General features: G+C 37.2%; 1 protein-coding gene across 1 annotated transcript; it reads right to left on the bottom strand.

Annotated features, from left to right (window-relative positions):
* Positions 1-1,207: 1,207 nt before the first annotated feature.
* On the bottom strand, positions 1,208-13,619 carry LOC149813470 (Ankyrin repeat family protein). The gene is made up of 2 exons (XM_089992399.1): positions 13,423-13,619; positions 1,208-2,061 (listed from the first exon to the last, which is right to left on the bottom strand). Exons 1-2 carry the CDS (start codon positions 13,599-13,601, stop codon positions 1,446-1,448), a joined length of 795 nt encoding a protein of 264 aa, XP_089848525.1. The 5' UTR covers positions 13,602-13,619; the 3' UTR covers positions 1,208-1,445.
* Positions 13,620-16,456: the final 2,837 nt, after the last annotated feature.

Raw genomic sequence — 16,456 nt, 5'->3', positions numbered from 1 at the left:
GGTTGGCGTAGTGGGGTGGGGCCTTGTCTGCTAGACGAGCAGTTAAGGTTTGATTCCCGTGGGTGTTGCCCCTCTGCACAAGCCAGTGCGTAGCATAGGCACTAGGGGCAGGGGTTCTAGCCTCAGAGTTTTATGCTGCAGGTGGCTTAGCCAGTGCGACCAGGTCTTCTTGTCGGGTGTGGTTTTTTCGGGTTATAAATCTAAAAAAATAAGTTAGAACCGGATAATGCTAAATCCCAGCATTTTGACTTTGCTATAGTCCGATAGGTACTGAATCCTATCCATTACTTCTCCAGTTGCTTCTAGGTGGCTTGTCTATCTGACATGGATTGGTGACCTCCTGAGTGATCATTTGCATGGAATTCTTCCTCTTGACCGTGGTATACACTGTTCATTCTTAGTAGGGTGGATACGTCCTGTTAGATAGCCAGAGTAGGGTCATGCCCCAGTTTGGCTATGAAATAAATAACTTTGATTTGTTACTTTCGCAGTTGAAAGTTTAATGTCTGTTAGATGCTGTATCAAACATCTGCAGCATCGAGTCCACAAAAATTTTGGTTCAGACACCGGAGAAGAATCAAAATGGTAAACCATGCTAATAAAAAAAATGGTGCAACCATGTTACATGCCTTGGATCATATTATACTCAAGCAGGCGACTTAACTTTAGCATGCCGTTGAGCGTCCATTTTTCTTGTTAGAAAATGAGGTGCATCCTTAACCATAGTAGGCATTTGGAACCCAAAAGGGTTAATGTAGTTGAATTGGGTTTCGGCTGTCAGACGGGCAATTGGGATTCGACTTCCGTTAACTGTAACCCCACTTGCCCTGACGTTTTCCTGCCCTGGTAAGGTGACAATGTCTCCTGGTCTGGGCTCGGGGTTTCCCCAGGTTAAATATGGCAAAAACCCATAATGGACATTTGGAACAAGATGGTGTCTGAGGTGCGGGACAACTATCTCTCTCTCTCTCTCTGTGATACACACTGAACTGAAAGAGAATCCAGCCTGACGGACATCCCATCAGAAGTCTTCAACCAATCCTGCAACCTATTTTTCCAGAGCAGATCAGGTGACCTGTCAAATCACTTATGATTTGACATCTTCACCGTCCATTGCGTGATTTGGAAGATCACTTGATCTGCTATCGCATTTTTCAGTTAAAATTCGATAAACCCAAAAGAAAAAAAAATCAAATATTCAATCATCAGCCCAGAAGGGAAATATTGCTTAAAAAACTTTTTCTCCATGATCATTTTTGTGGGCACATTTGCCAAGCATCTAACACAATGAGTTCAACTAATCCCTTTCAGTTAAAGCTAAAACTCATTGCAGGTGACAGATCCAGCTACACTGGCCAGGGCTGGGATGAGAGGGCAGTTAGCATCAAGTTGGCAATCAGTCATAAAATGCTGCCTTAGATACAACGCCCTTGCGGGTCTATTTTCTAGTCATTTTCTTCTTCATTGTCATCACAGGCAAGGTGTTTAAGAGCAACCTTAACTCTCTTGGGTTCAGGTGCATCTTCTTCATCCTTGGCTTCCATTGAACGCTTCTTTCTTGCATCAATGCTTTCTTCTGGCTCTACGCCCATTTCCTCAGTCATCTCTTTGACTTCACTTTCTGCAGTACTCTCATGCACATATGACTGCTTGGGTGTCTGATCTTCAGCCCTTTCACTTCCAACTGCATCTGCTTTTTGCTTTGGAGGCTCTTTGTAATCCACAAGGAAGCTCTGGATTTCTTCTTTGCTAGCGAGATCTAGAGGAACTTTTCCAGCTTTTGTCTTGACACTTAGGTTTGCGCCTTTCCTCAGCAAGTACTTCACAAGTTCTAAGTGGGATCCCTGGACAGCATAATGCAGTGGTGTAAAGCCTTTCCTGGTGGATGTACTGATGGAAACTCCTGAAGAAAGAAGGATCCTAACAATTTCTAAGTGCCCTTTCTGAGAAGCAAAATGTATTGCTCCCGTGTCATCAATTGCTGCCGCCCCTACATCAGCTTTGCGACTGCAGAGAAATGCAACTGCCTCAGTCTGGCCTGACCAAGCTGCTAAATGCAGCCTCAATTACAAATAATCACGTTAAGGAAACACGAGTGAAAAGAGAACAATAAGAAACCCATCCGCATAAAGTCCATGAATATGAAGATAAAATACATTTCCATCAAGCTCTATTAAACATGATTTACGCAGTGTTTGAGCTGCAGCAGTTAATGGGTAACCTAAAGTTACATATTGGCTCAATACAGCCAGAACAATCTGCTAAACGCATCTTCAGAAATAATCATACTAAAGAACCAAGAGAAGAAAACTACAAATCAACATGCATGAATGGAAAGGATCAATACAACTTCATGAAGATTTAACTGGAGCCAGGATACATGATTGGCCTGTGGCAACTAATCACTATAATCTACTTGATTGCCAAGATGGATCCATGAAGTTAGTTATTATAAACCACAAAGAAATTCATGAAACTCAGATTAGCCATGTGTTCTTAAACTTTTGTTGTGCATTAGTATATCTTCTGTAGTACTATAGGTAATTAAGCTAAAATTATCATATTAAATATGCAAGTTTCTAATCCAATATGAGCTTAAGGTTTTCTTTTTTGGAGATCATGATCTTAAGGTATTTATAACTCAAATACCACACGTCATATCTATTGCATTTGGTTAAACATACAAGTAACAAGGACATAAAATGCACAAATTATGCATGCTTTCTTTAGATAACACTGGCAAGTCATGCTCTTCTAGTAGGTTACATAGCTCGTTCAAGGATTTTAATATTGCAAGGCTCAAGGATCAGATACACGTCCCAAGTTGGCTCACAGTTCGCCAGGTAGCGAAATACACAACCAACTGTCACAAATGAACCTAGTCAGTGGCTTATGCTGAGAGTTTGATTCCATCCTAATCCACATGCAACTCGGCCACATGAACCAAATGACCTAGTCTCATGCAGCTTTCCATAGAGATAACCAAGTCATGGTGATCCAATAGTCTCATGCAACTCTGCCACATGTTTGTTCAACAATATCAAGTAGTGTTTAGTAAATAAAATCTAGCAACTGTCACCAGTAAGTTATCCATCCATGTTATGGGAAATGACTTCATCATAGCATTCAATGCTTATGCCAAGGACACATGCAACCATCAAGGCAATGAATATCCAAAATGTATACTTATAATCAGTATAGCTCCTATAGCGGGGAACCATTTAAAACTCAAGATAATGGCCTTAAAACTCAAGATAAGTACTATGAGGAACCATTTAAAAGCAAAGAGAGGATTTGTAAAGGGAGCAGGGGGAAGTGAAGGGAGGATTCAAATAAATAGCAGTTTAACCAATAAAAATCATAACACATAAAATATACTAAAAAATCACTAAATCATTTCATTAAAAAGGATAGCATCAATATCAAGCGGACCTACAATCTCCATAGGAGATAGCAGATCAATTTCATAGTTAACCTAGTGAGAACTATGTGTGATTCATGGGAAACATGATTGCAACCTATGTTACATGCACAGTTCACCTAAACTGAAGTGTCGGTGTTGGACACTTCCCGACACCAACACTTCTGGAGATGGCACCAATACACAATTTTTAAAATTAGAAGTTTCCAAAAATTTGGACACGCGGGTAGAGTGTCCGACACTTTAAATTGTGTTTGGACACGCCGTGTCCAGTTTGTTGCATAAAGGACAAGAGTATCCAGCTTTATGGACATTTCAAGGAAGTGTCAACTATTCTAGGGTGTAGAAGATACTTACGGAAGTATCCATCATGCATTGACACTGCCATTAGTCTCAATGATTTGTATTTGCCTTTTTTGTATTTACAATCTTACATGTTCATAAAATTGTAAATGATCAAGGGTCAAATTACAAATGGAAAGGAATGTGCATTTTATATTTTATGGTTTTGTTTGCATAATTCTTTAAATCTCTCTTTTATCTCTTATATATATTTCCATGTAAAAATATCTAGTTTTTTAAGACCCGCCATGTCCGACACTTCTTCCCATGTCCGACACCGACAGTTAGGGGTGGCAATTTCTGACACGACCCGCCAACCCGCTTCTTAGGCGGGTCCGGGTTCGGCTTAAACGGGTCGACCCGCCTAACTCGTTTATTAAACGGGTTGGGTTCGTGTTAGGGGTATGCCAACCCTCCTGACTCGTTTAATAAATGGGTTAGGCGGGCGGGTCAACCCATTTACCCGAACCCGACCCGCCAACACTTTTACCCATTTACCTTTGGGTCCTTTTTTCTTTTGAATACTTGATTAGGGATTTAGGGTTTCTCTCGGAGAACGGAGGCTAATCCGGCGACGATCTTGCCTTCCTTGTAGGCACTCTTCAGCTTGATCGTCGGTGGCGTCCACTCCGTCACCACCACCCTCATCTGACCACCACCACCGGTGGCGTCCTTTCCCTGTCCGAGATTGTCGCTAAAGCGCAACTCGAACTCATCGAAAAATCTAGTGGTAGAGAGGCCGGAGGGTTTCACGGCGATGGTGGTGGCGGCCTTCTTCTCCTCTTCGCCCTGACTCGGCTTCGTCTGCTCGTAGGGGGAGAGCCATTTGGCGCGCATGTACTCGGGCTTCTGCCAGGGTGGGAAGTGGAGCCCCTTCCTCTTCAGCGACTGCTTCGCGGCCTCGGAGACGATGGTGACGATTTGGTGGAGCCGGTCGACTTTCCCGACGAAGATGGACGGCAGGGACTGGAGCACTGCCCGGTAGTGGTTCGTCGACCCGTTTACCCATTTACCCGACCCGACCCGACCCGCCAACCAACCCGTTTACCCGACCCCGATCCACCCGCCAACCAGTTTACCCGCTTACCCGAAAGCGACCCGCCAACCCGTTTACCCGACCCGACCCGTTTATTAAACGGGTTAACCGTGTCGTTTCGGGTTACCCGTTTAATAAATGGGTCGGGTTCGTGTTTGCCACAGCCGACCCGTTTAATAAACGGGTCGGGTTCGTGTTGAGGTATGCTGACCCGCCAACCCGTCGTGTCGACCCGCCAACCTGACCCGATTGCCACCCCTACCGACAGTGTCCAAGTAACATAGATTGCAACTATTGGGATTCACGATTCCCAACTTATAGTTGAATCTTGCTTCTCACTATGGGAAACAAGAAGGATTACCTAATTTCCCAACTTCAAAGAAGCATTTCTCTTCTCCACCTTTCATGCAAACTTTCCACTAACTTTAGAACCATGATTTAGAGTGGAGGTTGTTAAGCTGTACATGTATATATATATATATATATATATATATATATATATATATATATAAAATGTTGTAACAGGTAATACTTTAGGGGTATTTTCATCTTTTGCAATAGGATGTGCCTATGGGTATTTTCGTCTTTTACAACAGGTTGTGACCATTAGGGACACATCAGTCTTTTTATTCTTCTTTTATTTTTGTAATTGGCTAAGGGTATTTTGGTCAAAGGCCCTAAGAGCAGTTGGGAGCTCCCCAACAGCTATATTTATAGCTGTTGGGATGCTCTCAATGGCTCTTTGAGCCTGTCCATGTGTATATAAAGGTGATCTCCCCCTCATTTGTTGCTAATGCTATTCCTAGGCATTCTACATTAATAAAAGATTATTATTTTATGTTTTTTGTGCTCTATTTCATGTGTTCATTAATGTCTCTTGTTATCTTGTGTATTTTTTATTGATTGGATTGTGTGTTGTCCCTTTAAGGACTTGTGCTTATGCACATTTAGGCTCTTTGTAGCCATTGTATGCACTTTGTGCTTCAGTGCCTTTGTATTATCTCTTTGTGGATTTATATTTGTGTTTCTGCACATTGTATTTTTGTTTTACCCTTATTTCATTACATAGTATCAGAGCCAAGAAAATTTTCTTGGTATCTTGCCTTTTTGGGCATTAGGATTCTTTGGTTTGAGTTCATGCTTCGTGAATGAATCTAAATCGATGTATGGCTTAGATTTAATAGAGATCTTGACCCGGTATGTATATTAAATTTTTATTTTTACTTGAGTTGTTTATCTCATTTATTATGCATGAGAAAACACTTATTTTTCTTATCTTTGAAAAGTTATTCATTATTTTTAAAGCTAAACCTTTAAATGCTTTTCAAATTTATTGTTGAATTTATCTTTTTTAAAATCTTTATTAAATGTTTCATAAGGTTTATAATATTTATTTGGTTTTGTAAAATGATATTTATATATGTTTATGCTTTTATGAGATCTATTTTGAATCTTAGGTTTTTTTAACTCTCTTTATTTAATATGTACGTATGTGATTTAGTAATCTTGAACATGTGTTTTTGACACTTAGATGCTTTCTTCGAGCACTTCATGGTTATAAATGTCAAAACATGTCCTTATGTATGACTTCAAATTTATTGTGTTTTTTTTATCCTTATATTCGACTTTATTGAACTCATATTAGTGTTGTTTTTTTAATATTTTAAAATGATTTAAAATATTTATTTTAATAATGATTTTGTGTGTTATTCACAAGTATGATCTTATGAGATTTTGCTTAACATGTCTTTTAATTTCTTTCTTTGATGTACTCTTATGTGAAACCTAGAATACTTTATGTAGTATTAAGATTATATGTGGTTGGGTCTTAGTGATCATGGATATCTTGTTATTTTTTAGAAATTTGAATAAATGATTTTTCCATATTGATATATGATCTTTGTGCACTTGTGATTGTCTTACATATCCATTGATGAATGTGTTTGTCTATTCGTGCACAAGGTTTTTGAGCATGATTTCTTCATGTATAACTTGTTCTTTTATGGGAATTATGTACTCATCCTTGTGGAATATATGTTGAACTCTTCTATGAGGTTTATGAATGCTTTTTAAGCGTGCATTTTAAAAATCATTAAAATTATTTATATTATTGTGTGTTTTCTTGTTGGCCCTTGTTATCGTGCTAATTTGGGAGGTAGTTTTATTGCACTTGAATGGTTTGTGATTGTGATATTTCTTAGACTCATGGCTCCTTAATGAAAGTTATCTTACATGTTTTTTTACATCATGTTACCTCACATGAGTTTTAAGTATTATGCCTTTTTGCATACTTGGTATTAATAAAATTTGTTTTCTTTAGAACCTTCCTTGTGTTTGCCGTTTGTGAGTTTTGTAAGTGTACCCTTTGTGGTTCACTTTTGTCCTTGTCCATTTTGTTTCTATTGATGAATATTCATGTTAAAGACTCTCATTGGTGGACTTTTTATATGATTGCATTTATTGCATGTTTATACTAAACTTAATTGAGGATTTCTCTTGATTTGTAATATTTTAAATCGGTTTTTGTTTCTTGGAATGTCTTTCAAGGATTTCCTATTTGCTTCTTTATATGGCTTGATCTATCACTCTTCTTTCGATGCATCAATTATTATTTGTTTGGCCTTATCGAGGTGAGTTATATGCACTTCTCTAATTGTGAAACCAGAGTCAGTTGTTAAGGTGAGTTATGTGTGCATCCCTGTCTTCTTGTCGGTATAGATTGTCAATGTTTTGGCTCTGACTGATAATTGAATGACCTATGGTTCTATGAGTGAGATGTATCACTCAATTGTTTTTCTTGTGCACCTAAGTGTTGCGGACCCAACGTTAGTTGAGGTGAGTTATGTGTGCACTTATGTCTTCTTGTTAGTATAGATTGTCAATGTTTTGGCTCTAACTGATAGTTGATTGACCTCTGGTTCTATGAGTGAGTTGTATCACTCAATTGTTTATTTGGTCTTTGTTATTTATTAGATGCTCGTATCAATCTTTGCAGTGATGACTCAATTATTATTTGCTTGTAATCATTTTTGGTCCTTATGGATTAAATCTCATATTGTTGCAAAATTTATTGTTTTGATTTGAATATTGTTTTCAAATCTTCTCACCTTTTGATATCAGTTTGTCTTCATTACAATATTTTTGCCTATCTTGCTTTTTCCACTCTTCCCTCTTATTTGAGTGACCTTTTTTTTTGTTGGATAAGAGATTTTTGTAGTGAGTTATGTGCACTCGTTGTAGTTGATGTTATTGTTTGTAGTTTTGCAATCATTTGTGAACCTCTTGTGGTTGTAGCTGGTATTTATTGTCAGTTTAGATAGCCAGTATTGTTAGTGCATGGTCACTAGTATGGTTATTGTTAACATTTGTGTTTGATCTCTTGTCCTATGCGTTGATACACTTAAATTTTGAAGATGTTGAGTTGGAGGTCAACTAAGATGATTGCTTCCGATGAGCAAATTGGGGTTGAGATTTGCAAATATCATTCCTTTTGTTATAAATTGTTGAATATTAGATTTTTTTTAAAAACCGCTTCATGAACTTTCTAATCTTTTCCGCCGCCCATTTTTTCTGTATGGAAAATGTTTATTTATTAAAAAAATTTCATGCATTATTATGTTCATTGAATATGCTTTAATTAAATGTTGGATATATATGTTGAGGATATTTAGATTTGTTCCATGTTGATTGTCTTGCATGTTTTGTATGAATTTAATTAATTCAGCATTTATTGTGAACTCCTTTGAGTTCTTACATTTGATATATATGTTGTCGTGTTTTGCTTAGTATAATTAATGAGTGATATCTTATTTGAAATGTTTACCCAAGCCTTTGAGACATTATTGCAAAATTGTTTATATCTTATTGATATTTTAATATGTGCTTTTCTAAGCATTTTGTTAATGAAAACATTTTATATTTCTTACTTGTGACACTTAGTGAGTAGTGTATCTTCATTACGAGAGTGTTCTTAGTCCATAAGTGACCACTTTGCTTTGTATCTCATAGTAGCCTTTAAGGCACTCTCTTGTGTTTCTAACAAGGTTGTAAGTATCATATTGTTACTCATATTGGTCGGACCCAAATTAAGATCGTATTGTATTGTATCGTATCGTAAAATATCATAAATTTATAATAAAATTAAAAATAAGAAAAATAAGAAAAATAAGAAAAAATTAGCAAAACTTTTTAAAAAATCATATCACATGAAACAATGATGAATTGCACAAAATACAACCATAAAATCACATATGAAGCATTTATGCCTCTATGAGAGGCATAAGACATCATCAAACATCAACTAATATAGAATCATAGATAATAATGAATGCATATCTCACAACAACAATGCAAAATATTAAATATCTTGCAATTAAAAACATGCCACAAGACTCATACTTTCATATTACATAAACAAAAATACTATGACAATAGTTGCACTTGATTTTAGTGCCTCATTGTCATGTTGAATCATCTGATGTCATCTTTGTTGGAGGAATACAGAGCCTTTCTACCTTGATATAAATATCTAATTTTTGCCAATTCAACTTTGTGGTAAGTTGGCGGGGGGTTATGGGGAGGCCAGTGCCCCCGAGGCAAATTTTTTTGGAAGGTAGCTTTATAATTTTACTTATAATAATTTTTTTTACCTTAACCCACTTCTTTGAGTGAAAAAATGGTGGAAATGCACTTTTACTTTAGCAAACCGCAAAATCCCTCTCCCTTGTGCACAGATCAGCCCCCAAATCGCTTTCACGAGTCCTAGGGTGCGTGGATACCTGTCTAATGGCTTCTACACAAATGAGAGAGTCGACCATCAAGAGGTCTTTAAAATCCAAAACTGAAAAATTATGATTTGGTCATTTTTTAAGAGTGCTGACCCTGTATCGTATGATATGGTACAATACGGGCATGTATCATACAATCTAGGTACGATACACACTCGTATCGTGATACAAGTGCATATCGTATCGATATTCTAAATAGTAACGATACGTATCGTACGATAAGTACAACATTGGTTTCTAATATGTGGCTTTTTTTAAAATTTTAGTGATCAAAATTGTACTATGTTCAAAATTTATGAAAAATATGTTGTTTTTATGGTTATGACTCTCTAAAGAAGAAATTCTTAAAAAATGATTATGAAGCATGTTCCTTATGTCTATCTTAATGATTATTGTACCTTGCTTGAATTGTTACTAATGGTTATAAAATTTTAAATTTATTGATTAAGGTGCATATCTTACTCGCTTTTAAAATTATTTTGCCTTTATGTTTTTGATATGGAACTTAATATATATGAAGCATTCTCTTTCCGTATATATATATATATATATATATATATATATATATATATATATATATATATTCTTGTTCAAAATATATTTGTTTTGAAATTATATACATATAACCTATATTTTTAACTATTAAAATGTTTTCTTTAAATCTATTTAGCTAAGATATCTTCTTTTGTGTAGTTGGAACCTCTATTTTGTTCTCTCTGTAGATCCTTAAAGATGATATGTGTTGAGAAAGAAATTCTGATGCATCATGAAGAATTAGATAGCCGATGAAGGCATTTGGTGAAGATTATCAATTAAGACTTGGATCCTTCCCCTTGTTCTTTTTTTTATATTTTCAAACTTTCGGTAATCACACCGGAAGTTTGAGGGGGAGTGTTAAGTTGTACATGTATATATATATTATTTATAATGTTGTAATAGGTAATACCCTCTAGGGGCATTTTCATCTTTTATAATAGGTTGTGCCTAGGGGTATTTTCATCTTTTGGAATAGGCTGTGCCCATTAGGGGCACATCAATCATTTTATTCTTCTTCTTTTATTTTTGTAATTTTGTAATTGACTAAGGGCATTTTGGTCAAAGACCTTAAGAGCCGTTGGGATCTCCCCAACGGCTCTTTGAGCCTCTCCATGTGTATATAAAGGGGATCTCCCCCTCATTTGTTGCTAATGCTTTTCCTAAGCATTCTACATTAATAAAAGATTATTATTTTATGTTTTTTGTGTTCTTTTGCATGTGTTCTTTAATGTCTCTTGTTATCTTGTGTATTTTTTATTGATTGAATTGTGTGTTGTCCCTTTGAGGACTTGTGCTATGCACATTTAGGCTCTTTGTAGCCATTGTATGCACTTTGTGCTTAAGTAGTGCCTTTGTATTATCTCTTCGTGGATTTATAGTTGTGCTTGTGCACATTGCATTTTTGCTTTCCACTTATTTCATTACAGATGTTATGACCAACAAGCTGAAAACTAGTTTCCATAAACGGGCACAACTTGTTGGCAACCTACTACACTGGAATCAGCAAATCAAATTTTGTATAGCTGTCTTTAAAGGAATAAATAAAAAGAATTGAGTTTTATGTGTGAATCCTTAAACCTTTTGCATGTCTTGATATTCCACTTTATATATTTAAACACTAAAAAATCTAAAAGAATATAATGTAGTTCACAACACGCACGCATGCAACGCGCACACACACACACATGTAGAGCATACTGGAATCATTAGGCACCTAGCGACCTGTGATGCATGACCTGATGACACATGATTTATGGCACCTAGAAAATAAAATAAAACAGATATGTTTACCATATTTCTAAACCTCAAATGCAACAATCTATATCTATTTTCCTAACAAAACCTTCATCCAATTTGCTTCCCTCTGTCAAAGTCAAGCTAAGGGATAGCCCATGGGACTCAAGCCCCAAGACCCCTCCGTTATGATAGTGTGACCTAACGATCCTCCTATTTAATGCTGTTTATTATGTTTTGACATTATTTAAATGACTAGATAGATAAAAATTTATTTTTACATAAGTTTGCACTATCCACTTCAAGAAATTAAGGATATTCGTGCACATATACACAATATACAATGTAGAGCCTTTTTTTTAAGACTTATAATTGTTTGTCCATCTAAGGACCATCATCAGGTCCTCAAGAATTGCCAACTTCCCATAAACAAAACTACTAAGGCTCTCAAATAATCTACTTTTATGTTCAAAATAATTTAAATACTAAGAAAAAGAGGAACCAAAACCCCCCACAAATAAACCACCTTAAACCCAAACTCTTAAAGTGAGTTAAGAGAGTTTTCCACAATTTGGTCACCCTCTTGCTCCCATTGCACACCACTGAAGATGTTCCATCCACACCGCTCTCCTGCACGGTCCATCTTGTAGCTTCCAATCTGGATTTTTCTTGCTTTGAAACCCATGGCATCCTCTACTAAACAACAATAAGAAGAAACCCTGATCCACACAGCCCTCCAGCTCCCAACCTGGACTATAAGAAGACCTCCATACAACCATGAATCAAAGTTAATGCTGATCTTCACTTTCAACCACACACACTAAAAAAGTTTCATGCAATGGGTAATCTAGAGATATTACCGCTATACTTTTACATTTTGCTTGACCCTACTGAACTCTATATTTTCCAGCAAGCAACTCCTAATCTCTGTTTTCCAACACGCATCTGACCAACTGGGTTTCCCTAAAAGTGCTTCACCCACCTCTCCAAATTCCATGCCCTCTTGCAAGCAGCCCACACACCCTCTCTCCCACTGTGTTTTCAGGAAGCGATCAACCCACATTATGTTTTTTTTCTCGGTGAGTTCTCCAACTACCCCCTCTTTTTGAGTTCTCTGGCAAGCAACTGACTGCTATTTCTGCCTTTTGGCAATAAAACCATTGATCCCTCATTTGTGTCTCTTGGCAAAGCAACCCACTGCCCCTTCCATGTGCCTTCTAATGAGTGCCCCACCCAACCCCTCTCTCTAAGTCCTCCAGTAAGCATCTCAACTACTCCATGTGTTCCTTGATGAGTGCCACACCGGCCTCTCTCTTTCTGTTATCCAGCGACCAAGTCTTTGTGCTTTGCACTATCTCACATGGATTTAGCCTCAACTTCCCTTAATCATCAAAATAAACAAATCCTTTGCAGCAGAAAGACATGCCCTCAAAGAACCTGTTGAGACAAATATGAGGTCCATAATCCGACGTGCCCCACACCCCTCTTCCTCATCCACCAGCACATATACATTAACACTATATAATAAGAAGAACAATACACATAATAAAAAAACAGAAAAGACATTTGCATAAGAAGTTATTCATGCATCCAAGAACAAACCCTAATCCCAGTTTTTCTTCAGGACCATCCACATAAACATACTGACAGAGGTTCATACTAAACACCCATCAATTGAGAGGCGTAAAGGTGCATCCCAAATTAGTCAATTCACAAACTAAAACACAAAACCCAAGTCGAAAGTCGAAACTAATCAGAACCAAGAGAAATTCCATATCTCCAAACCCCTCAATGCCCGCTTAAAATTAACAAAACAGGGAAAAGTAAAACCCCATCAATTAGCGAAAAAAGGTCGAGATTACAAGCTTTAGAACGTGCAATCAAGCTCGACGTAAACCAAAAAACCAATACTTTATTTCTTTGCAGAATTCATTCTCAGAAATCCGGATATTTAAAAAAAAAGCACAACCACCAAAATCACTAGCATAAAAGATGGACCCATTTCATAAAGAATTCTTAGAAAACAAAGGCAAAGAGACCACGCAAAGAAACACAATTATGGATACGGTGTTCGCGAGTGCTTATCTCTCGAATTGATGGCCAACGGGTTGGTGTTGCAAATCTCTTCAAGGACTGCCATATTGCCTTCTCTCGCAGCGCCGTGGATGCCTCCACTAGAATTGTCGCCGGAATCCGACGCCTTCCGGCCACCATGGAAGTTTGAATTCCTCCTATTGCCGACCATTCTCTCTCCCTCTGTGTGTGTGTGTGTGTGTGTGCGCGCCAAAGAAACGGTAGTCCTGCTTTATATTACTGGAACAGAGGGGTCCAAACGGATCGGATAGGGTCTAATCATGCCATATTCGAATCAGAATCCAAAATACGAATAGTAGATACAAATCCGAATCTAGACCCGGATCTTATTCGAGGAACTAAGGTTGAATCAAGATCCTAAACAGATGCCATCGTACTGGATCCGGTAGAAAAAAAAGTATTAAAAACAAACTTACATGCAAAAAATCAATCTGCTCGGATCCATATCTGAATTAGATCCGATCTAAAATAATGATCTGAAACTGATCCGAATTGAATTTATTCTGACTATGCAAATTTGAATACGATCAGAATGCAATTCAGATCTGATTTTATCCATACGAATGTGAAAATAACGTCAGATTGGATCATATATCTGACTACACATGATCCGTTTTTGGGTTGGTTGATTCGTTATGCATCATGTTGGGCAACCTTAGATTTGTTCCATTACGCACTGCTAATTAATAAAATACTATATAACGTTGGGTTAAGTTTAGACCTATTCTCTCATTGGGTTTAGCCTTTAAACTGAAGTTTTGAACTAATAGGATCTTAGAATCATGCTAGAATTGGCAGGAGAGAGATAGAGAGGGGTGGGTGGTCTGTGAATCATGATATAATTGGCAGGAGAGAGAGAGAGAGAGAGAGAGAGAGAGAGAGAGAGAGAGAGATTCTCTACTTATCAGTCCATTTACATTTCCTTCCTAAATTTTAGGGGTTTGCAATTTCACAATGCCAATTAAGATAATATGCTAGCCCACAAAAGCTCCAGCTTCATGACTAAGGGCGACCATAGTTTGTTACATGACATGAGACAACCATGGTTTTAAACCTATGAGAAGTGTCCCTTGCATAGTGACAAATATCGCTAGATTTATGAAAATCTTGCGATAATATCACGATAAATTGTCTGAAAGTTTAAAATGGTAATTTCTCGCAAGATTTTCAAAATATCGCAAGATTTATGAAAAAATAAATACCGTGATTTAAACGCGATATTTACATTTTAAACAGCTATTTTTATCATGAAAAAACCATGTATTTTTATTTTTAAATAAATTTTATTAATATTTTCTTATAAAAATATTTTTTTATATTTTTAATTTAGTATTTATTACCAAGATTTTGCCAAAAAAATACCAGATTTATGAAAAAATTTCAAATTCTCACAAGTTTTTGAAAAATGAGATTTTGCAGTTTTTAACTTTTGTCAATGTGGTCCCTTGCAACAAGGTTGAAGGTGAGAGGTGGGTGAACTCTCAAAGAGGCAGGAGACTTCGGTTTTACTTTTACCAATTGAAAGCCACCCGATATGCCCTTAGCCTAGCCCAAAAGAAAAGAAAAGAAAAGCAGTTATCATCTTAATTATTAAGTTACTTTTGCTTTACCATCGGAGGCTCTGCAATTAGTGCTCGTCACCTTGTGTTGGGACGTTGCAAGTTAGAATCCCAATGGTATGGTTGTATAACTGGTAGAGGTTTGCCTAACCCCAGCTTTCTCTGTAAAAAAAAAAAATACTTTTGATTTTCTAAGCTTACGATCCTCATGTCATGTTATAAAAGACATTTAGTTAGGACGGATGATTGGAATCAATATAACAGTCCAGTTTTGATAAAATTTAAGCATAAATGACACAAGCAGATTGCTAAGGCGCTTGCTCACATGCACCCTCCCAGGGGAGAAGGTGCTGACTCCTTTGTCCCATGTTCGACTCTCACCAGGTGTGCGGGTGCCTTTAAATGGTGGGCTCCGGGCTTTGTGTGTCTTGGGTGTCGGTTAAGGGGCCCGGTTCTCAGTGAGGGTTTCCACATCATAAAAAAAATAAATAAAAACTTTGTGGTTCATGATTGCATGGCAAGTGTAGCCAATGTTTTCCCACTGGAAGGGCATATCATAATTGTGTTTAGACCACCTTAATCTAAGAAGCAAGTTGAGAGGCTTTGGCTCCCCTAGATCAACCTCATTATTTCTCCTAACTATGTTTTCTGAGCAAATTCAACAACAACAACAACAACTACGCCTTCATCCCAAAACAATTGGGGTCAGCGATATGAACCAAAAAAGAAATTCATTTTGGGTCTTCCACATGAATCCTTTTCCTCCAATCATTTCTATCCAATGCCATGTCATCGGTGAGGTTCAAAGCATTCATATCCTTTCCTATCATCTCCATCCAAGTCTTCCTAGGCCTACCCCGACCTCTTTTAACTAATATATTTCCCCATTTCTCCAACCTTCTAACCGGAGAATCATTAGGCCTTCGTCGAATATGTCCAAACCACCGTAAACGATTCTCTCGCATCTTATTTTCAATGGGTGCAACACCTACCTTCTTACGTATCTTCTCGTTCTGAATCTTATCTTTTATTGTATTTTCACACATCCATCTAAGCATCCGCATCTCAGCTACACTCATTTTTTGAATATGATGTCTCTTGGCAGCCCAACATTCCGTACCATATAGTAAAGCGGGTCTAATAGTCGTCCTATAAAACTTTTCCTTCAACCGCAATGGCATTCTACGATCGCACAGCACTCCAGTTGCACTTTTCCATTTCATCCACCCAACCTTTATCCTATGATTTACATCTCCATCAATTTCTCCATACTTTTGAATGATGGATCCCAAATATTTGAAATAATCATTCATCGGTTTTCTGAGCAAATTGCAGACAAAAAAATAAAAGATAAACCTACATGAAAGTTAGTATGTTAAATGTGAATTCCAGATGAGTCTACTTACGCCATCGAATCATCCTTGTGCAACTCTTTGGGATTTAACTC

This window comes from Nuphar pumila, chromosome 16 (assembly GCF_984573655.1).
Source record: "Nuphar pumila chromosome 16, dmNupPumi1.hap1.1, whole genome shotgun sequence".
In the NCBI taxonomy this organism is placed as follows: domain Eukaryota; kingdom Viridiplantae; phylum Streptophyta; class Magnoliopsida; order Nymphaeales; family Nymphaeaceae; genus Nuphar; species Nuphar pumila.
Note: the sequence above shows the minus strand (reverse complement) of the source record. Positions and strands in the feature narration are given on the sequence as shown.